This window comes from Hippocampus guttulatus, chromosome 2, assembly GCF_054856545.1.
Source record: "Hippocampus guttulatus isolate MCC_2025c chromosome 2, RoL_Hgut_1.0, whole genome shotgun sequence".
Lineage (NCBI taxonomy): Eukaryota > Metazoa > Chordata > Actinopteri > Syngnathiformes > Syngnathidae > Hippocampus > Hippocampus guttulatus.
The window spans coordinates 19,364,283-19,388,830 of NC_141262.1; the positions used below are offsets into that span (position 1 = coordinate 19,364,283).

The following is a 24,548-nucleotide window of genomic DNA, read 5'->3' on the forward strand; positions in this document are numbered from 1 at the left end:
CTGCTCCACAATGACCTCGTGGAGCAGTCTGATGTCTCAGTAGTTAATCTTGTAAAGCAGAGGTTCTGAAACTGGTGCCAAAATAATTTACAATGAATTGTTCTTGAGCGGGTTAAAAACGTACTGTACATATCTGTGCTGCAATAAAAATAGTAAATCAATCATTCCTCCCTCCCTCAACTTTGGGCAAATTAAAAACGCTAATCTTATCGTGACATCAACACTTGAAGGGAAAGTCAACCCAAAATATTTCTTCAGAATATGTTCTCTGCGCCTTCATTAGTCTAAACATGGCATTCTAATAAATAATGTGATTGTGGAATATGAAACTCCACTCGTTTGTAGCCATCTCTCGGGCGGCCATTTTGACACTTTCAGTCAGCAGAAAATGACATCACAGTTGCTCAGGTAACAACCAATCATGCCTCACCTTCAAAAACCAGGCGAACCGTGATTGGTCGATATCTGATACCTGAGCAACCGTGATGTCATTTTCAGTCGCCAGCTTTTGGCAAAATGGCCGCCCCCTGAGTTGGATAAAAACAGTTGGATATTACTGCTTAACTCGTATTCCACAAATGTGATGTTAATAAGAATGCTGTGTTAAGATGAGTGGGGCTGGCCATCATTATATCATTGAGCTTTTTTTTTTTTTAGAACAAATTGTATTTTATTTCATTCATACAGTCCTATTATTTCCCCTTCGAACTTGAGCCAATTGGAGCAGTTTGCGCATGAAGAGTTGGCCAAAAAGTACATTCTGTGAGTTGCCCAATTCCCACTGAAAGTTAAAGGCAAATGTTTGATTGCAGTGATTGCCTCAAAAGGATGTGTAACAAAATAGTCTGAAACATGGTTTCAAACATCCATTATGTGCACTTCGCACCAGGACACCACAGGCCACAATTCGACGATCGACTTTGTAGTCGTGTCGTCGGATTTGCGGCCGTATGTTTTGAACACTCAAGTGAAGAGAAAACCCGGTTAATTTTAAAAATATTTACAGGTATTTATCAGTCTTTGTATCAACCCAACCAATAAAATACACTTATGAGGAATTTAAATGAAATGGGATCCCATACAACATAAAAACATTGCAATGGTTACATCTAAAATTGAATTGCCAGTACAGTATTGCTGATTGCATTGCTCTGTTCCTCTCATACATCCGAGCATCTTTTTCCTTGTGTAAATGGTTGTTTTTCCAGCCTTGTTAAATGGTGCTATTGGTCTATGCTGACCATAGTTTAAATTGCCATTAAAAATCAAGATTAGTAAATAATTGGGCGAGGAAATGTCTCACGCATTCAACTGTTCGTCAAATATGCGACCACCTTTAGAGTGCTGCCGCTTCTTTTGTTAGACTCCCAATGATGAATATTTATATGTATCACTTGCAACACAAACTTTAGGAGCTTTCTCTCTTTTCTTTTCAAGTTGACCTAGCGGCCCCTGTGCCCAGAACAAAAACACAGTGGAGCTGTCTTCAGTTTTATTACCCTTCAAATATGGAATAAATTGCCTGAAGAGAGCAAAGACATGAGACAATGCCAACACTCTTAAAATCTGAGCCTCCTTTTGAAAAAAAAAAAATGAAACCAACAGCAAACTTGCATTTGTCTGGATAAAAAAAATCATTTTAGTTGCCCTGCTTTGGTTTAATCTTTTGGTCACTTTGTGTAGTTTAAATCTTTTAATGGGAAACATTTAATCTTGCCTTTGCAATCTAAATGCGCTACATGAATGCTTAAATTGCACCTTTCTTGTGCTTTTCTTCAGCCATCAGGCACAGACTACATGCTGGGACCACCCAAAGATGACAGAACTCTACCAAGTGCTTGGTTAGTTGCATGCTGCACTGCTATAAGTTGTCTTTATTTTGGGGTGGGGGGACTCCTAGAGTCTGCAAATAAGGCAATTTTTCTTCGTACCTCGGAAAATGATCAAAACAATTTCCCATATGTTACCAATCAAACTGGTAAGTGAATCTTAAGTAATGTTTGTGTATTATCTACACTGTCAATTTGAGACATTGTCCTGTTTTTGAGTATATGGGTGGACTTTCATTTATTTATTTAGCTGATTCATTGAATAAGTGAAAAAATAACGAACAGATTAATCAAATTCTGTCCTACTTGTCTGACAGATTTTTTTTTCATTTATTTATTTTTTTTAGCCTTGGTTGCTCTGAATCCTACACTGCCCTACTCTCGGGTGGTGTTCCACAGGGTTCAGTTCTGGGGCCTCTGATGTTTTCATTGCATCTGCTGCTCTTGTGTTACATCTTAAGAAAAAAATTATATTTGCTTCCACTATGATGTGAATGACCGTGAGATCTTTCCCACTGAGTAAAAAATAATGAGGCCTGCTTGGAGGAAATCAAGTCTTGCATGTAGGTCCCTCTCTTTGGCATAACCTCCCGCTAAATGTTAGACAAGGCCCCTCTCTAGCCATCTCAACTCATCTTAAAACACATTTTCATTCTTTGGCTTATGACTCAGCTTGCGTCTCGGAATTGTTTTTGTGTGTTGTGGTGTTTTCTGTTATGCTATTAATTTATTATTTTAACTGGCTCTGTTGGTGTATGACAAATTTTTGCTCCACAGCACTTTGCATGCATGGTTGTTTTAAAGTGCTCTATAAATAAAGTTGAGTTGACATGCGTGCCTGTTTTTAAAAAAAAATAAATTGTGAGATTAAATATTGTCTTAAGTTTTCCCGCTATTTATGTTTCTCTGTGTATAACCTCGCGGAAACACACGTTAAGTCACGCACCTCCGCCGGGCCGCAGTGGCTCCGCTTTCACGTCACCTTGAGGCTTTTAGCTGTGAGGGCTCAAACTGTCATACATTTCATTAAGGAGCCTCGTGTTGTTTTTTTGGGGGTAAAAAAAAAACCTCAGGGACCGCATCGCTGCTGCGCTGATTGCCTTTCGCTTAACCTTTAATTAACTGTAATGAAACGAAGTCATGCGTTGGTGATGTTAACCTTATTTGACAAAATTAATAGAGGCGCACGGAAAAGGGACGCGAAGAGCTAACAACGGCTGGCATCTTGCACGGGTATGATAATAAACATTTGTGCCCTTGTCTCCCCTTCAGCGGATTTGAATAACATCAAGTTCTCGGCGTACAGAACGGCCATGAAGCTGCGGCGGGTTCAGAAGGCTCTCAGATGTAAGTTACACTGCCACTGTTTCACAACATTTATTGCGCCAAGGCACATGTTTTACACAAGGATAATCTCACAAAAAAGAAATGTTGCAAAAAGTATACACCGTGGTACCTTGGGATACGAGCTTCATTTTTACTCAAAATGCTTGCATCTCAAATCATGTCTTCATTGAAATGAATGCAATTGTGGTTAATTAATCCCTTTCAGCCTCTCAAAAAAAAAACACAACAAAATGCTTGTATTGTGTTCCAATAAGAAAGATATCCTTCTATCCTAAGATGGCACTAAAGTTCTGTTTATTCAACAAGCATGTATTAAGCATTTTTTTTAAATCATTACTACGCTCATCATCTCCTAATCCGGAAAATGACATAAACCTGATAGTCCACCACAAGAGCATTTAATTGTTCTGCCGGTCACGATAAGTCGCTGTCATCAACACCAAGACTGCATCCACATGGAAAGGTTTACCCGCTTTTCACCGTTTGTATAACGCATACACATCTTTCCTGCCGCAAGTCTCGATTCTCGCATAGCCGTGTGCTTACGCTACCGACAACAACACAAAAACTGTTGCGGGCAAACTTAATTACATCGTACAGAGTTAATATTCTCTATTTTTGGTGACTTCCTGTGAGAGCATCACAGACACACATTTCTTAAAACGACTTATCCTAAAATGGAGGAGTATTATACTTCCAAGAATTCAACTGTCTAGAGCGGCAAGTTACAGATTGGTGTGTTGAAGTTAAAGAACACAGATGCTGGTCTTCCCTTTGGGCTGATTAATTTAGTTGTGGTCAGTAATACTGCAATACAAACAAGTTATCCTCATGCATTGCATCCATTGTGTGTGTATATAAACGTGTAACTTAATTAACATAGACGACTGTATTGCGTAGTCAAATTAGGAAGTAACATAATCAACATTCGCATGAAACTTATATTTGTCATAGTTAGCATACTACGTGTTTAGTTGAACACACTAGCAGGAGCGGAAAAAAAGACAAAAATAGATCTTAAATCCAAATTTTTGGACCAATCGTGCTTTGGAATCACTGGGTGAAGTGATATATTGTTCTCCTGTAGCATCGCTAATCCACTCGGACAAGCTCTTCTATAGAATGAGATCTACTGCATAACCATTGTCTCTGAGAGTTTGTCATTCGAAACCATTGCTCCACTTAGTTTCTTGGAGAGTTGGCACTCCATTGTGTGTCGTAGCTCTATGCATTAAAAGTCGAGAGCCATTGAATTCACTCCTCACATTCACAGTTCCTTAGTACCAGGTAATTAGAGCCACTAATTGGTCTCGTTTTTTACTCGGAGACGAGAAGGTAATCAGGTTGTGCCGCGTGGTTAAGCCATGAATATGTTACGCTTCAGGGTCAAAGCCCTCGTTACGTGTCCAGAACGTCTCTCGGGCCCAAGCCGTTTTTCAAGAGAATTAATGCTTCTTAATGGAGGTGTTATCCGATAGGCGATAGCATCGGCGCTTCCGGGGATGATGCATTAAAAATACAGCGACGTCATTACTTTTTGCAGCGGCCAGACATATTCATCATATTCATTCTTTGTGTAGTAAAGTTACATTATAATGTTGCTTGCTGTCTGTATGTGTGATGAAACCATACTCTAGCTCATGGGCAAGGAGAAATATGACTCAAAACTTGTATTGCATTTATTCTGTATTTTTAAAAACCTTCACTGTTGCACTCAATTGTGCTCTGAAATGTGAATTTGAAAATTCTTCATACTATGGGACGCATATTAATCACATCATCTTGCCAACTACAACAGTGTACCTCGGTTTTCGTCCATAATCCATTCCAGAAGGCTGTTCGAAAACCGAAACCATGCTCTTTTTAAAATAAAAATGTTGATTGAACACGTATGCTCACAATGGAAAGCAACACAAGAAAGCGTCACTTCCTCATGTAAGGAAGGTGAGAGGAGTCAAATGGTGCATTCAAGTGCGCTCAGTTTTTTCGAGAACCGAAATTTGTTCGTCATCCAAGGCATAAAAAACTCGAACTTTTTGGTCGAAAACCGAATTGGTCGAGAACCGAGACGTTCGAAAACCGAGGTTTGACTGTATTTATAAATTTTATTACTGGTAAACATAACGCTCGGAAATATGTCTTCATCACGTTGTAGTTGACGACAATAAATCTTCAGGACTGAAAAAGTAAGTGGCTGATTCCAAGTTTTTATAGTTACATTCAGCAGCTACATAAGGCACATCAATCAGGATGCAAGTTCCCAGACCCATCTTAAAGATGGACAAAATAATGCAAATTGAGCCCTACTTTTTGGAAGCTGAGAAGTACTTCGTGGCGGGCACCACTTTGGTGACCCCAGCGCTAAGCTAATTTACCACCTAACTTAGCATTCTATGCTAACTTAACACATAACACACCAAGAGAAGATAAATATCTTTGGTAATGCGCAAGCTACTGCTAGCTCCGTATTGAAATAACCGTGTCACTCTCAACATTGTAATTTAGCACTCTGCAGCCACTCTCTCTCGTTCCCGCTCGCTAGATCGTGATGTCATTCAAGCCACTGAGTACTCACAAAAATATCACCCGCAACATTTGCTTGCCAGAAAACGTAAACAAATGAGTCTTTTGTACACAGTACACAGGTACTGTACACAGGGTAATCATCCAAAGTATTTTCGTACTTTTTTTCTACACTGTCACAATATCGATAAAGAATCCCAGTGTGTTTGCTAAAATTATGTATTTTCTATCTGTGTTAATTCTCAGTAATTCACGTCATGGCAATCCTCAGAAAGTTGAATTGCGGCAATTGAACACTTATTTGTTGTTTTTCATCTTTTCTCGAAAACGTTCTAAAATGACTTTGGCAAGTCTGCTATGAGGGTAACGTTTGTGCTGCCCTGTAATAATTGAATGAATGTGTAATTTAGCTGTCCTGTCTGACTGCAGATTGTGTTTGTTATATTGACCTACCGGTCATTTCCACTGTGTTAACAAATAACCTATGTTTTAGGAATTAATTTAGCTGAACCCCAAAGTACAGCTAGGGGTCAATGAGAAGTACTGGTCCAGCTAATATCATGGCCAGCGAGTGCAATATCCTGAAGAATAATCCATACATTATAAATGACATGCACTTCCGAGTGATATGCTGTGAATCACAAGGATAGAAGAGGTGGTAATACGATAATGGTCCTTTAATGGCATCATAATTTGTGACGTCCTCTTTGACTTGATGGTTTGACCTCCGTTAACCTTGATCCCGTGTCCACTCCATACTAACTCCGACATTTCCTGCATTCGCTGCCTGGTTCTGCACACAAACTCGAGTAAAGTGTCTTTCAGTGACTCGTCGGCTTGTCCGCTCTCTCATCTCCTCACCCCTCCTTCATTCTTTGACTTCATATCATTCGAGGATTTAATTGTCTGGATAACTGCAGTCACCCTCCTGCCGCACGCACGCTTGCCGAGTGGCGCGGCATAAAGAGCGCATCCTGAACACGTTTTTAGGTGATTGTGTCCTTATTTTCAACCTCGCTATCGATCGGGCCAATTATACTTTCTGTCGATGCGCACGCGTTTAGCTGCTCGGTAGGGACGCGCCATCAAATGACTTGAGGAGTGGGAAGATCGCATTTGTGTCGCAGCTCTTGAAGCATCCACTTAAATGTGTTTTTAAAAAAAAGGCTCAATCAGCCCTGTTTTAGTTATAGGCGAGGATGATGGAAGCGGGTTGGCAATTATAAGTGAACCAGAAGCGATCTGTATAAGTCTTTACTGAATAGCTGCGAAAAATACACATCGACTTTTATTGATGGTACGAGATAATCAGTTCTCATAATCTTTGAACAGGCAACAAACAATACTGTAGGCGGCCATATGTCAAAAATGTTTCACTCATTCACTTAATATTCACCAACTTGCATGCAACAGTTTACTGCTGTCGACACACAGCGCACTGTATCTCTTGAGGAGAAGACAAACATTTGGGTGAATCTCTGCTTAGTCCGTCGATTAGGAGAGAGAAATTACAAAATGTTGAAAGTTGGAAGTTTGGGCAACTTGCACTTGAACCGAGCACATATGCATGTTGTGCGTTTAGTAGTTGTATGCAGCATCTGTAAATAAATTCATTCATTCATTTTCCGATCCGCTTTATCCTCACAAGGGTCGGGGAGGAGGGGGGGGGGGGGGGCTGGAGCCTATCCCAGCTGTCTTCGGGCAGTAGGCGGGGGGACACCCTGAATCAGTGGGCAGCCAATCGCAGGGCACACAGAGACGAACAACCATCTGCGCTCACATCTAGGGACAATTGAGAGTGTTCTTTCAGCCTGCCATGCGTGTTTTTGGAATGTGGGAGGAAACCGGACTACCCGGAGAAAACCCACGCAGGCCCGGGGAGAACATGCAAACTCCACACAGGGAGGCCGGAGCTGGCATTGTGAGGTTGACGTGCTAACCGCAAATAAATTATTTAAAGAAAACTTTCTTCGTCTTGTTTTAATTGTTGAACAACAGCAAAAAACATCTTGGGCATCAATGTCACTGTTCTACTTGGCATGGTTTTCTTTTGGTTTGTGTGTTTGTTTGTTTTACAATAAGCTCTTTTCTCGGGTTTTCGGTCAGATTCCGGTGCTTTTGGTGAAACTTTTCCATTTTCTACTGCTTATTACTGAAGAACGAAAAAGCAAAAGAACAGGCAGTGTCAAATCTGCTTTCTACAAAGAAACTACGGTACTGTGAAATGTGGACAGGGCTTGATTATGTTCTGGTGTTGCTTAGCACGCAGTGTCTTGAATATCTGCCGGGAACAATGAGATCTCAAGACCATCAAAGCATTCTGGAGTGAAATATGCGCCGTCATCCACGCATACTTTCGCTATGGCAACTCTCCCACAGTATTATTCTGATAAATACAACGGGAGCATTGAAAAAGAAATTCAGAGAGAGACCTCTGCCTTAATAAAGTATGTTTAGAAGGATAGCAATGATTCAGTCATTTTCTCCGCCGTGAATCAAGCAAATTTCTCTCCAATGAGCCCCTGAGACACATTCATCTATATTTTATGCAGGTTCGGTCAATTTAAACCTTCAAACAGCTACAACCATAAAATGCACACGGAGCAGTAACACATACGAACAAAACTCACCTGCATTTTTTCCCTTGGCCTGTGTGTAGCACAATTACTGTAGCTTAGTTGGGGACCTTCTCCGCCTCTTCTTCTTGCTCTTAGTTATGCTGCAGCTCAGTGTTTTCGAGTGTCCTTTGTGTGTGTGTGTCTTTGTGTCCATAGTGGATTTAGTGGCGCTGAACAACCTCGCCGAGGTGTTCCGGGAGCAAGAGCTCCATCAAGCGGAGCACGTGATGGACGTGGTGGAGGTCATCCACGGCCTGACAGCGCTCTACGAGAAGCTGGAGGAGGAGAGGACCGTTCTGGTCAACATTCCGCTCTGCGTAGACATGTGTCTCAACTGGTTGCTCAACGTCTATGACAGGTGGGCTGGACTCAAATAAATAAATATATCAATAAATCCAATCTGTAAAAGGGGGGGGGGGTGCTCGGGTCATCAGCAAGCTTTGCAAAATCCTGATAACGATCCTGATTATTTGAATTGGGTTTTGGGGAGAAGGGCAGCATCAAAAACAGGCTGGATCAGGGCTTTCAAGTCAATCGAAGCTGTCAGATTGGTTGCTCGTACCAGGATGTCATTGTCATCCTGACACTAAACAGCATGAGTCTAAATCAGGAGTGCCCATGGGCGCTCCATGCAATACAGATGACACCAGAGTCAAATCCAGGCATGAATTGCGGTTGCGTTCACTTTGTGGCCAGCACCGTTAATTACCCACCAACAGCTGAGTCAGTAAGATCCTCAGCACATTTCACTGGCTCCCCATTCATTTTAGAGTTATTTTCAAGATCCTCTTATTTGTTTTCAAATCTCTGAATAATCTCGCGCCACCTTACCTCTCTGAGCTCATCCGCCCCTACACACCTGCCCGGCGCCTCAGGTCTGTGGATCAGACCTTATTAGAAGTACCAAGAACTAAACTGAGGCTCAGAGGGGATCGAGCCTTTTCTGTTGCTGGTCCCTCTCTCTGGAATGACCTCCCACTGAACATTCGGCAAGCCTCCTCGCTGCCCATCTTCAAAACCCTCCTCAAAACTCACTTGTATTCTTTGGCATTCGACTCAGCATGACTTAGATTTGTTCTTGGTTTTACTGTTTGGTGCTTTCTACCGCCTTTATTACCGATTTGTCTTACTGTTTATTGTGCATGTTAAATTGCTCCATGTACAGCACTTTGTATGCAGCGATGGCTGTTTGAAAGTGCTCTATAAATACTGTTGACTTGACTTGACTTGACATCATTATTAATTGAGCTTTAATGAGGCGCAACAGCTAACACAATAATAAGCAGCGTGTCTTTGCCACAGTTACTCATCACCGCGCTGCCATTCGGGGGGATGACAGCTTTTATGATAAAATACGCATTTTTTTTTAAAAAAACGCCATTTGTTATCTGATTCTACCATCCGCAATTATGGTCAAATTAAGAAGATCGTTGCTCCAGCATATTTGATGCCTCGGTGGCTTTGTGTACAGATGTCTTTAAAGCACCACAACACAACTAAATCTCCGTGCACAGGATCAATCTTGCCTTCCGAGACAAATCCTCTTTCATGGCAACTTTCAACCTCATATTTTTGCCCCTGATGGTGTTATTTCTTGCCGTCTCCAAAGAGCAAAGAACAAGAAAGACGGCGCCAAACGGAAACACACAAGAGGAATCCCATGAGTGTTGTAAGTTTGGTGGGTTGCGCTGAAGCACTTGCAGCTAATGAGACAATCAGAGACTTCAGCCTCTGCATAAATTCCAGTAATTGCTTTTGTGGTTCAAATAAATAACAGTAGTGGCCCTGAATATCGTGTGTATGTGTTTGTCTAAATCCTTCCCCCCCCCCCCTTTCTTTCTTCTTATACTCTGGTTACACTGTACGTTGGAGGTTCTCAATCTAGAAGAAGCACTTGTAATTCTAGTGGCAATGAAACATTACGTTTCGCTCCCCTAAATGCCATTAAGGAATAAAAAAAAGTTGCCTTGGGAAAAAAATCATGATGTTTCATGATTCCACTAATCAATCGTATTTGTAGAGAAAAAAATGTAATGAGATAAGAATAATGTGGGGGGATGGGGGGTTCAAGATGTTGTTGTTTTTTTCAATAATTTGCAAACGTCATTGTGGAGTGTTTCTTTTTAAAATTGCAGAATGGTTCCCATTTAAATAAATGAAAATGCAAATGAAACTGTACAGCCGGATGTCAAACGTGAACACCATTTTCCTGTCCGTGTCTTATTTCCTTCTTTTTTTTCCAACAGTAATACATTGAGGCTTCCTCCTAAAATTTTAAGCGGGTTTCACTTTCTTCAGAATAATGAAGATACAAAGTTACACAAAGCAGGTCTTCATAAATCGAAACAGGGCTTGAATCATTTTTTTTGCACCCGATGCTAAGAGGATGATCGTCATATGGATTGAATGACTTCATTGATATTTATTTACCGAGCTGTCAACTTACACTAACTAGGTGATTGAATCACCACCACTTGTCTTAATTTTTGCTGCAGTTGAATTATTTTTCGTGAACCGTTACAGGAGAGCATTTAGTGAATTTGCTGATGGCTGTCGTGAAAATTTAGGCTGTTTGTCAGCTAGCGTGAGCTGGTGCATTTTCTTATGGACGTGGCGTGGTTCTATTTGACACGTCTTATAAAGGTGCCCTTAGAAAAACGTCTTGTGTTTAACGGATCCCTGGATCCCAAAACATTTTTAGACCACCTAATGTTGGATCATGAACCAACTTTACGTGAACAAATATTTATTACAGTCACAGGGATTCCACAGCCTTGATTGGGGTCTGCTCTTGTCTCTTGGTTTGTGTGTCTCATCGGTGCTTCCTTTATGTGTGCGTATTTGTTCTGTGGATGCACGGGGTTAGTGTCCCGGTGTGCAAAAGCGGTGGTTTAAAATGGAAGTGCCGCAAGACAGAGTGTGTGTGAAAGGAGATGACAGCCAGTTGCCTCCTTATGTGTCTGTGGATTCACTCCAGCTTCCACTTTGAATACGTGCAAGCGCAGTTAATGCCTCTCTTTGACTTCTCATGTGACTCGAATCGTCCAACGGAGGATTCACTCCCACGTGAAAGTTGACCTCACTTTTTCTTTCCTACTCGCGTGCATTTGAGGAACACGCAACAAACTTGATTTCATTATATTCTCCTTTCCAGTGACGCAAGGCCTGATCTTTTCCAGTTCTAATGCTGATATGATCATCTTGCCGCTCCGTTAAATTGTTACTCATCACGCTCATGGAGTTCTCTTTCCCGGCTGCGCCTGCATGCGATCTGTGAAATATGAACAAAGGCGTGGGATGAAGACCAACACGTTTGCCCTTTTCTACTGTAACATTCACCGCGCAAGCAAAATAAGCACAATAGGTAACAATTGTTTGCATAAATTTACAGGAGAGAAACAATGCGAGCATCACATGTCACAAACACGCTCATTGGCGAGAATTTTTCGAGAACATTTGAACCTAAACCCAAGCAGTTTACTCACAAATGTACTTCGGTGAAATCAGCTAATTTTGTGACACTTAATGTGCTTTCCGCAATCGTTTGAAATGATTGGAATATCGTTCAGAAGTTATGGGTCACTAAAGTCCGCTGCACACATCGGGACACTGCCGAAACCGTCTGATCGGTCGTTCAGAGTGCGGCAATGTGCTGCCACTAGTTTTCATGAGTGGCTGACAGTTTACAACTAGTTTTACTGCGATTTGAAATGTGAATGGCTGGCGAAAAGGTTGCAATGTCATAAATGTAAACAGACTTTCAAAAATATCAACTATGAACTAAAGTATATTTACAATTTCAGATGAAACTGTGGCTATAAAGCAAAGCGTGGAGAGTCTCTGTTGCATGTGCGCAGTAAGCGAGTGGGGCAACTGCTCATTGCTAACAGACCATCGAAATAGGTTATTTTTATCCTGGCCTGTTTTCTGTCTTTGTCTCAATTTTCTTCTTCTTTGCCAATCACATTATGTTTTTGTGGTTCAATAAAATGAATACAGCAGCTATGTTAAGTCACAGTTTTTGGCGGTCACGTGTCATTAGATGTGCAGTGCTCGATTGCCAACTGTAATTTAGTTTCACGATGGTCGACTGCAGTGGCATTCGGCCGTGTCGCGCCGTATGCGGTGGACCATAGAAATGTCTTATTTCAAAGAATATCACTCGTCTATGTGTAGATATATTTTTATAGAGTAGACCCCTGCATACTGATTAGCATTCAGTCACACAGAAATGTTTGTACTTTTTAGAGCTAAGCACATGAATCTTCAAAGTGACCCTCAAACTTTTGAAAGATATTGTCTAGTTTGCATGCATGTGTGCATCCCTACTTGTGTCATCATATTATCTCCGTGCGAGGCGCATACCCAAGAACAATTCCTCAAGTCCCCGCAGTGTTTGGAGAGTGAGGCTGTGCCCCTAATCCAATTTCACACCACTGCACTGACCTGCGCTGTCCTACCGTGACCCCTCGTAATTCATCCTCACTTTTGTTTCTCTCACTGGGCAAAGCACGGAAGCATCACTAATGCCTGTCTACACGTTGTTCATTGTTCTAAACCTCTACTCTTCATTCCACTTAGCGCTCGCAACGGCAAGATGCGCGTGCTGAGCTTCAAGATGGGCCTGGTGAGCTTGTGCAACGCCGATGTCCAGGAGAAATACAAATGTGAGTGAGTATTGCAACCAGCCACCAATCGCAGCCACGCAGACGCACAAAAGGCTCTAAATGGAGGAACCGTCTCCGATGACATTAATGGTGAATCCTGCTTCTTCCATGCCCAGGGCCCTTAAAAGCATTACTCGCCACCAGAGTCCATTCACGCACACTCTTCATGCCCCTCCCTGGCATTTTTCCTCCGAGCCGTTCTCTTTTCCATTGTAAACTACGCCGTGATGTTTGACTATTTATGTGCTTGTCACTGTGTCGGAACGCCCATCTGGTACTCACACCCAGGACTGACGTAGAAGTGTATAAACTTCTGTTAAAAAAATGACTCTCGTTAAAGTATTCATTACACTCTAGAGCTCAGATGTCAAACTCAAGGACCGGGGGCCAAATCTGGCCCGCCACATCATTTTATATGGCCCTGTCAACTTGCATGATGCATCCTAAAATCTGTACCAAAATTGAAAATGATCATATATAATAAATGAGAGCTGTTTTCTTGTTACCAAACCCGTCATTACAGTCACTTAAATAGTTGAAGAAATTATTATTCTTGACTTCTTGATATGGTTTCACAGTTATAATGGCCCTCCAAGGGAAATGACAACTACAATGTGGCCCGCGACAAAAAATGAGTTTGACACCCCAGCTCTCGACTGTAGCGTGAGATACCGGCATTCACACAGCCAGTGGGCATGATAAATAACAGTACATGGCATCACGACGCAGTGTTTATTAGAAATGTAGCAGTCACTGCCAGGTTTACAAATAACATAGTTTAGGTTTGGGCGTCATTTGAATCTGAACAATTCCCGTTCCAAAAGACTCCAAATTTGGAATCTGTTCGGGGTGTCCGAACGATGGGCATTCATTTTTAGCGGCAAAAACAGACACATCACATTTGACATGGCCCGTGTCATTTCCCTGCATTGCATTGCGGTCCTTTCCTTTGGCAATCCTGGAGAACAGAAGAATTGTGTTCTCATCGCTCACTCCCTTGTGTTGTCATTCATCATAATCCGGATTAGCGTGGATCCCACAAACATTGACAGAGATGAAGGTCTTTGCAAAAAGGTTTATTTCCAAAAAGATTGACAAAGTTCAAATTAGGTCGCTGACACTCAGCCATGATAACCCGAAAATAACAAAAGATGCTTGCAAACAAGAATTGCTTGTCTAGCACCCAAGTATTTGTACTTTATTCTTTCCACCACCGTTTAAAAAGGGAAATCCATTTTTGGAGCCTCACGGCTGGACTTTGGAGCAGCTGGCCAGTAGCGGTTGATTCAAGACCCAAGACGACAACGCCGACGGAGAGAAACATTAACAAAGATTACTCACAGTCGAAGCACCATCTGTGTGGACTGAGGAACAGAACTTCTCCTCAATTAAAATGTCCCCGAGGTCAGGCGACCGTGAGGTGTCCGGTTGGCCGCTCGCCAAGCTCCAGATGTCGCTCTTAAGACAAATACTTACACGTAGATGTTAAGCGTTTGCCTCCGATGGCCATAAACACAGATGCTGATTTTTAATCCCCCTCATAATTTTGTCACTGATATTTCACAACTCTTGTTTAATTCGTGTGTTGACAACTAAGAACATACTCACTCATGCAACACACACAGTCCATACTCATTGAAAACATGGAATCTAATTAATTAGTGCAGCGATTCTCAAACTTATTACATCACCTCAAAAATAATTGGCTATCCAGGGGCCGCCATCATGACCAACATTAAAATGTAGTAAGGTAGCATACCAACTTGTTCATTTCGGCAGAGGAAGAGGTTTCAATTTTTAAAAGTACTTTTTTTTTAACTTCCCAAAATTTTGCCATCAAAAAGTGTTTTTCACCCCAAAGGAGACTGAGGGGGAAAAGTGTAAAAAAAAGAAAAAAAAAACCTTCACTCACCCAGTATCTGACACAAAGAAAAGTTTTGTAGCTGCGGGTGTTTTTGGGGGTTTTTTTGCAACATGAATGGACCTCATTTTTATTTTTATTTTTATGCTGATTGTTGATTGATAAGCAGGACTAACACAGAGCCTAAATAATACTAAAAGCTTGAGTGGATTTTTGTGGCGGAAATGCACAAAATTAGTTCGTGTTCCATGGCGGTTTGCTGTTCAGCAGCTTTGTGCCATAATTTAATGGTAATTTTTATGCAAGAGAGCCCTCTGTATCGGGGTGGAAATAAATTCACAGCATTTGGTTATTTATTTAGTTAGTTAGGAGTGTGGATCTTTTACACATGCATTGAGAAATGTATGATGAAAAAATGAAAGATATTAAGAGCGCATATTCTGCTTTTACTGTTTGGTGCTTTCTACCGCCTTTATTACCGATTTTTCTTACTGTTTATTGTGCATGTTAAATTGCTCCATGTACAGCACTTTGTATACAGCGATGGCTGTTTGAAAGTGCTCTATAAATACTCTTGACTTGACTTGACTTGCTCATATACTGTACATATTCCCAATTTTGCTGACTGGGATGTACATTTTGTCCATATGTGAAGTAGGATTTTTTAAATACATCTGGTGAGGAAGTGTGCCGTCCTATATGGCCCCCGAGTAAGTAGCACTGATGAAAGATTGTGGCCCCCCTCATCCCTTTAAATTCAAAATGAACAAGTTAAAATCTAAGTCAATGTGTTTAAAATGGGAACAAGAGAAAGAAAAATGCCACATAGTACTACGTGTACGACATGAACACACTGTGGAAAATGTGCATACTAATGTGTACGTGTACACAGTATGAACGTTACATCAATTAGAAAATACCTATATAATAAATAATGAGCAAATGAAGAATACCTCTCAGGACAGCCCAGCACTACAATTTACAACATCCAAAATGACAAGTCAGCACCTTTCACAAGCAGCTGTATGAATCTTTGAAACATTCTAATTTTGGCGGAGCAGCATGTATTACAGGGCACTCATTAAATAAGTGCATAGTGGCATAAAACATGTCGGCATACCTGTGCCGCCTCCAACATCTTAAAATGCTTGCACGTGTTTACGTGTAAGTGTGTGTTAGACACGGAAGTTTTAAAGCCTACTCTAGGATGAATGCCAAGATTGAGTTGATAAAGCCTGAGTCAGCATTTTTTGAAAGAGCGTTTTAGGATTGCATCCAAAATGTCATGAAATCTGTGAAAATCCAATGAAACAAACATCCGTCCAACTCTATCAGGTTTGAAACCTAGGCTTTTTGTGTGAGGGGGACTTTTTTTTTCGTGGCAAAATTTTGAGCGCAATATATTCACCTCAAACTGACCCAAAGCTAAGGTCAGGAGGAGGACTGTATTTTCTGGATTGTAAATCGCTCCGGAGTATAAATCGCACCAACCATAAAATGCATAATAAAGAAGAAAAAAAACATATAAATCGCACTGGAGTATAAGTCGCATTTTTGGGGGCATTTATTTGATAAAATCCAACACCAACAACAGACGCGTCATCTTGAAAGGCAGTTTAAAATAAAACTAAAATAGAGAACAACAGGTTGAATAAGTGTACGATATGCTAACGCTACATGACGCATAAACAACGAACTGAGTACGTGCCTAGTATGTTCACGTAACATATTAAGTTATTCAGATAACTACAGCAGAAAGAACATGCCAGGCAGTTTACCAAACCATCAGTGTCACTCCAAATCACTAAATCCAATGAAATCGTCTTTCTTTATGTCACTTTTATAGAACTCTGCCAACTCCGGAGGTAGATGATGCTGCACTTCCTCTTCTACATCGCTTGCATCAGACTCGTCGTCGACTTATCAACACAGGCCTAGAGCGCCCTCCTCTGGTTTAATGAGAAAATAACATGAAATGATATACTAATAACGTGTTCAAAATTTCATACATCAGTCACACCCCCCCATGAAAAAAAGTGTGATTCATAATCCAGAAAATACAGTAATTGCTTCTTCATTAAAAAAAAAATTCGGTCATTTAACTTTATTCATTCGATGACTTGCATTTTTGATATTTGTAAGGACATGGAAACATTTTTTTTTTTTTTAACATTTCCACGTTCTTATATGGTGGCAGATTTATTCCGTCAAGTGTCCGGCAACGGAGGCTTAACGGACCAGCGTCACCTCAGCCTGCTGCTCCATGAGGCCATCCAAATCCCGCGCCAGCTGGGTGAAGTGGCCGCTTTCGGAGGCAGCAACGTGGAGCCCAGCGTCCGCAGCTGCTTCCGCATGGTGAGACCCGATGGAAGCTGATCATAGACATTTTACATCTTGCATGATGAACCCATCAGGCCTTGTATCTCAATTTTCAACAAAAACAATCAATAAAGAAAGAGTTATTAAGAGATCATGAATTGTGTAGGAGGAAATTACCCAATCTCACCGAATTGAGTCAAAATGTATTATTTATTACAAATATGTTCCAGTCTTCATCGACTTAATTGAAATAATGTATCTGCTTGCCATCATCCAGATGTCTATAGATTGTTTCATGTGTTCTGTAAATGTCAACATGCCATATGGGACATGAGCCACTAAAATGAATGAGAAAATGAAGTCCAGAAAATCAGAGGAAGGCATGACAACAGATATGTTCTCATGAGCTTCCAGTGTAAATCCTGCAGCCATAAACACAAATAGCACCATCATTCCTTTGTTTTCACACCGGAGGGAAGAAGACTTTAAATATTTTGTTTTTGTGGAGTGGAGGCTCACAAACATTCACACTCCTCAATTTTGCATGAGATTGCTTTTAATGCGCACACTATGTACTTTCACTGATAGGTGACGCATACTCTAGCCCCATGCCGAATATACATTACATCTTGGCAGGATGAAGTCCGATCATGTTGAACACTCTGTTACGTGTTAACCTTCAGTCTGCCGCAGGTTGCGTGAACTTTACCTTGCGACATTTCGATGGGGATAATTTTGCAATTAAATGGCCAACCAAAGGATTGGTGAATTTTAACAACCTGATATCCAACATTCATCCTAATTATGCTCATTCTTTTCTGTTCCACGCTTGCCCTCTCAACTCTGGGTGATTTTTTGAAGCTGAGTTGAGACTTTTTTAAACTCATGCACTTTATATTACTTTGAAGTTAATTCCAGAACAGTGAAAACTCTCAAATATCCTTGGCAAAAAGTAAGCACATCAAAGTGCAAAATCAAGGGCCTATCTATCTATTATTTTTAATAGAGCCCTAGACATGACATGAGGGAGGAAAAAATAATTGCAGCCATAATCCATCTATCCATCCATTTTCATGTCCGCTTTATCCTCACAAGGGTTGCGAGGAGAGCTGGAGCCTATCCCAGCCGTCTGTGGGCAGTAGGCTGGGGACACCCTGAACCAGTTGCCAGCCAATTGCAGGGCACACAGAGACGAGCAACCATCAGCTCTCACACTCACACCTAGGGACATTTTGAGTGTTCAGTCAGCCTGCCATGCATGTTTTTGGAATGTGGAAGGAAACTCACGCAGGCCCGGGGAGAACATGCAAACTCCACGCAGGAAGGCCGGAGCCGGGATCGAACCCACGACCTCTGCACTGTGAGGTTGATGCAGTAGCCACTCTGGAAAAGACATTACAAGTGTAAATAAGGACAAACTGTGGTTCAAGGACAGAACCTTGAGGAACTCCCTCAATTTTATTTTTACTTAGTCACAGTTTGTTGACTTGAAATTCTGAGTTCACCCAACTGTTTTTGTTTTTGAGAGAGCGGGAAACTGTCATTCAAGAACAGAACCGTGCAGAACTCCCTTTGAAATGAAATGCTGTCCCGGGACACTGAATCCTTGTCACGTTGCGAGGTGGTGGTGGACCCCAAAAAGCAGGCAGGAGGGAGGAGCAGGTTGTATTTGAAGAATTGTATTTAAAACAAAGAAAACTACATCCAAAACAAACAAAGTATCAAACAAAAACCATGACTAAAGCTAAAACATAACAATGAACTAAACATGACAGAAACTAAGAGCAAACAGCAACACACATGACAGTAGCAAGAGCAACATTGACCCGACACCGAGTGTTCGGGCAGGAGTCCTTTTATACAACTAATTACCAAATGACCAACAGGTGTGCAGCTGCCGGGGGAGCCCTACAGTGCCACCTGTTGGTCCCTAAACCGAATCATGACAATCCTATAGTGTACCTGAGAAAAATATGTTGGGAGCCCTGCTCAAAACAATCATTGGAGGTTTCCTGCAGTATGTGTGTAACAGTTACAACATACTCGTTCACATCATATTCTTAGGTGGTGATGTCACGACTGCCTTTGCTCATGTTCATGAACTCATGCATTAGCATAATCTTCAAGTTGGAACAAGTGGGATGTGTAAATCTAAGATTGTAATCTTAAATGTAATCACCTCATGAACCCGCTCAGGTACATGTAATTAAGGCAATTACATGCAGTCATTGAAGGAGGCCGAAGGTCTGCAGACAACACTTTCAATTATTAGACTGTGACAAGCCTCATTAGGTATCAGGGAAATGCATTAAGGAAGGTCTGTCAGAGACAAACGATTGTACATTACGAGCTTGAGACCAACTCTATCTGATACTCGGAGATAAAATATGATTGGGCTGTATTGTACGTGAAGGGTCACTATTAAGTGACTTTATATTGTGATTCAGTTTTTCCTTTGGCACATCACAGTAAGGATCCTGAGACACGTTTATTCATTGATATTTTATTCTAGAGCAAAGTTGATTTTTTGCAAACAGCACGTGACAAACTGAACCTTACCCTTCATGGAAATGTAACTTCATTTGAGCTCTTTCGTGGAAAGAACAGGGCATGCTAGAGGAGCCCCTCTTTAATCTCAGGAGAAGCTACACTTTCTTTAAAGCTCACCGTCTGTGGGATTTGCACACACACACACACACACACACACTCACACACACACGCGCGCGCATTTATTTTTGATGCAGCTCTGGTTGAGCAGCAGAGGAAGCCCCGGGGGAAATCAACCTCTTAATGCACCTCAGATGCCGACTTAATGAGAATTTAGCACATCGACGATTTTCATCGCTTAGCAAGTCGCTCCTTTATGAGGATATCTTCACTTTGATCCCATCTTGAATTTTTCTCAAAAGCAGCTCACCAAGAGTGACGCAACCAGGCAGACACACAGGCGTACGTGTTGTACTTCCGATACTTGGACTTTAAAGCGGAGGTGTTTGTGGTCTGTCGTGGTGAAGAAGGTGCTGAGCCTAAAGGCGAAGCTCTCAATTTACCGGTCGATCTACGTACCAACCCTCACCTATGGTCATCAGCTATGGGTCATGACCAAAAGAGCGAGATCCCGGATACAAGCGACTGAATGACTTTTCTCCACAGGGTGTCCGGGGCTCTCCCTTAGAGATAAGGTGAGAAGCTCGGTCATCTGGAAGGGACTCAGAGTCGAGCCGCTTCGCACATCACATCGACAAGAGCCGGATGAGGTGGCTTGGGCATCTGATAAGGATGCCTCCTAGACGCCTCCCTGGTAGGGTGTTCCGGGCATCTCCCATCGGCAGGAGGCCTCTGGGATGACCCAGGACACGCTGGAGAGACTATGTCACCCAGCCGGGCTGGGAACGCCTCGGGATTCCCCGGGAAGAGCTGGAAGAAGTGGCTGGGGTGAAGGAAGTCTGGGCTTCCCTGCTAAAGCTGCTGCCGCCGCTACTCATTTTTCTGCCAGCTCTTCACTTTTGCCACTCACTTTCCTACGTTTGATAACAGATATACTCCATTGTGCTCTCATTCTCTGCGAGAGTACACAGCCCGAGTATTTTGCCTTTGCGTTATTGTTTGCATTGCTTCAAATGCACCTTCTCTCCTCATGACATCACATGCCAACACACTTATTGGTCTCTATTTGGATTCTTTACAATCTGCCGCGCCCCCGCTATTCCCTTGTGTGTGCAGGCCTCAGGAAAACCAGCCATCGAGGTGTCTCATTTCCTGGAGTGGATGAGCCTGGAGCCCCAGTCCTTGGTTTGGCTACCTGTACTCCACCGGGTGACCGCGGCAGAGTCCACCAAGCACCAGGCTAAATGTTACATCTGCAAACAATGTCCCATCAAAGGCTTCAGGCAGGTGGAAACGTCACAGTGTCTAAATGTTTACCTCTGATTCATCATTTATTGAGTAGCAAGAGCAGTTAGGAAATTACACGTCAAGCAGTGGCTATACTGGGATAATCAGGTTATCGAGCTTGCAGGACAGACCGCTTGCTTGCATGCATGCATGAATGAATGAACCAAAACCTCAGCATCAAGCCTTCATTCTGCAAGCCCGCGTTGAGGTTTGTTGCTCTTGGCAGGTATCGCAGTTTAAAGCAGTTCAACGTGGACATCTGCCAGACTTGTTTTCTAACCGGACGCACTACCAAGGGCAAGAAGCTGCACTACCCCATCATGGAGTACTACACCCCAGTAAGATAAGCGTTTATGCACCCTCCTTTGATTAGGCTTTGATAGCCGCAATTAAATCACCATCTGCTAGTTTTTATTTTGCACACATGGCACAGGAGGGTTTGTGTTTCTTTGAGCATAGTTTGTCAGGCGGTGATTCCCAACCACCGTGCTGTGGGAGATCATCAGATGTTTCACTTACCGTAACTGGTTTGAAAATTGTTTTTTATTCACTACAACTAATGTATGTTTGTTCATCTATCTACGCCACTGGTAAAAGTGACAAGCACAACAATGAAATGGTTTTAAACGAGATGGCAGGAGGTACGATTCATCTGTGTAGCTACCTGTTTTGATGAATACAACAAAATAGCTTTGAGTTCAACTACATGGGCCCAGACTACACCCTAATCAAATACATGTGGGTGTAAATTGAGACAATATCGCCACTATTTTAGTATACCGAATACTTTCTTGGTGACATTTTGGTTGGTGGTCTCCTATGAGCTTTTCTTGAAATTACAATATGTGCCTGAGCTCAATAAAAGTTGGGAATCAATGATGTAGTGAAATACAACACCGAAATTGAAAAGATCTTTCAAAGTGAAATTATTGATTTGTTTCTAAATATGTTCAACATGTTTGAACATAATCACAGAAAAGATGCGTAAAGACTGAGCCATCTAAAACGGTGCCTTGTCATGTACGTTGGGGATAACTTGCTCCTCCCCAACTGTATAAGAACTTTGCACCTTTGCCCACATCAGCAGTTGTCCTGTTATGATGTGCATATAGCGAACTAGCTCTGCCTCCATCCCAAAATCGTATCTTCTCTTCGGATAACCTGCTGGCGTGGCCTCCTTAGAGTGCCTTGTGGTTGACCATGAGTGTGTGTGTATCATACAGAGAAAGCGGTTGTCAAACTTTTTGGGCCCAGGGAAAGCGAAAAAAGATTGTTTTTTCTACTACAGTGTCCCCCCTAATTGTCACAGGAGGTACAGGGTTTCTTTTTTGCGTTACAATAAATTCATATTTGGTTTATACTTCTTATTGCAGCAAGAATATGATTCAGTATTTGTCGTGCATAACATCCAAGTTTCTACCTGTATATATGTCTTAGCCAATGCCGTTAATAGACCACATCGTCTATTCGTCATTTTCTACAAGTAACATGACAAAAAAAAAAAAAAAAAGTCTTTAATCAGTCTCTAACCCCGTCTTCTCGCGCCATGCATTCGCCGACTCTCCACCGCTCCCCACCTTCACCGTCCAGACCACTTCGGGAGAGAAGATGAGGGACTTCGCCAAGACTCTGAAAAATAAGTTTAGATCAAAGCAGTACTTCACCAAGCACCCTCAGAGAGGTTACCTGCCCGTTCAGTCTGTGCTGGAGGCTGACAGCTCAGAGACGTGAGTCCAACTTTTTCAAAAATGTAATTTTAAATGTCACCCACCCGTCTCTCTGAATTCTTTCTCATGTGTTCCAACCGATAAAAAAAAAAAAAACAAGTCTCCAGAGAACATGGTCATTTAATTAGATATAGTTGTCGAAACAAACCAAAGCTATCAAAATGAATGAAATAAAGTGCAAACAAAGTACAACGGGCACCTAAGCCTCAGGCCTTGATTTATTTTTACCTCCACTCAAACGTGTTTGTGGCCAGATTTTTGTCTGCATTTTTTTTTCTTCTTTTACTGCGTAACATTTTCTAACTCATATTAGTTCTCGTCATTAAAATAAAATACATGTTTAGGTTTTCAACCCTTCAAATTCCTCTCATGTTGCACAGGTTGTAAAATGACCTAATGTTTTGGGGATTTTTTTTTTATTCTCAATCTCGCTTTTTTTCTGATATTGCTTTTGAGCTTCCAGTTCTAACAATCATGTAGTTCTTCTCCAGGTTCAGCAGGGGTTATCTCCACTTCTTAAAACCAAATTTGCATCATACATTTGTCCCACCGGAGTGCAGCAAGCCATAAATTGATAAAGGATGTAAGCTGGACGGAAATACCTGCAGGAAAAAATACAATTATGTTGAGACTTGAATAAAACATATTTTATCCAAATGATATGATTCTATACAATTCAGTTAATAGACAAGACCGAGGCTGTTTTGGGACAATGAAAACCCCCCCCGATATGATTGTGAATGAATACAGACGAACACAAGTGTCAGAAAACATTTCACTGGACATTTTTTTAAATTTTGGTGGGACCTGACATGGTTTTGATTATTGCTACAGTAACTTGGGACTTATTAGCACTAATCAGAGATGAGGGACACTAATCACGAAGGAGCTGATCCCAGGGGGGGAACGAGTGCAATGAGACTAAAATCCATGAAGTCATCAGGAAGCAAAGCTGAAGGCGCTTCGCGTTCCCACATTAGCATGTTTATGGGATGGCAGCTTGTGAATGTGATGTAATATTGTTGGATCCTTTATTTTAAGGCTACTTTAAATAAACAAGAGGGGATTTTCGGTAAAGGGAACAAACTGTATAATTTGGATAATGGAATCAAGATGTAACTTTTTACACTTCTTAAAACTACTTATGAGACGATCGAGTAGACCTGCACAGGAAACGACCATCTCAATGTGAATTGAACTATGAGACTTGTTTTAATAGTGTACCTAATTTAACTTTTTATTTTGTTTATATTTAAACAAAATCAAAAATATTTTCTGTAATTTATTACAATAAAGAAAGGAAATGATGTCCTGTGCCTGTACCATTTATGTTGTGCAACAGGCTAAAATATTTTAGTTTAAAATGGCTTACCTTAACTAGAATCCCGCATTGCGTTGTGGCCAAAGATTAGAAAAGTGATTAGTTATTGCTACTCATCGAGCTGTAAATAGTAAATGCTTGTCATGGCAAAAATTCCGTTAACTCTTTTTGTTCTTCTTCCGTTTCTTCTTCTGCCTTTTTTGGGTGGTTAGCAAATATTTTGGGTGCATTAACACCACCACTAAAAGCATTTGTGAGCTACCAAAAGAAAGTCAACATGATTAGGGAACGGGGATTTTGGGTGCCAATCCAAGATCTAATTTTAATATGTACACAATGCACTTGAGTACAAGTCGCCAACCAAAGTCTGAAAAAAAACAACACAGACCACTTAACATCATCACAGTATATCAAGTCAGCATGAAATACACTTATGGTCGTG

General features: G+C 41.5%; 1 protein-coding gene across 1 annotated transcript in view; it reads left to right on the forward strand.

Moving 5' to 3' along the window:
- drp2 (dystrophin related protein 2) overlaps positions 1-24,548 on the forward strand; it is a 154,808-nt gene that overhangs the window by 109,731 nt on the left and 20,529 nt on the right. The window contains exons 11-18 of the mRNA XM_086100896.1: positions 1,780-1,841; positions 3,102-3,176; positions 8,474-8,675; positions 12,899-12,984; positions 17,043-17,200; positions 20,888-21,054; positions 21,285-21,396; positions 22,649-22,785. Of these exons, the coding sequence (XP_085957022.1) occupies positions 1,780-1,841; positions 3,102-3,176; positions 8,474-8,675; positions 12,899-12,984; positions 17,043-17,200; positions 20,888-21,054; positions 21,285-21,396; positions 22,649-22,785 (999 nt within the window). The remainder of the gene's footprint in view (positions 1-1,779; positions 1,842-3,101; positions 3,177-8,473; positions 8,676-12,898; positions 12,985-17,042; positions 17,201-20,887; positions 21,055-21,284; positions 21,397-22,648; positions 22,786-24,548) is intronic.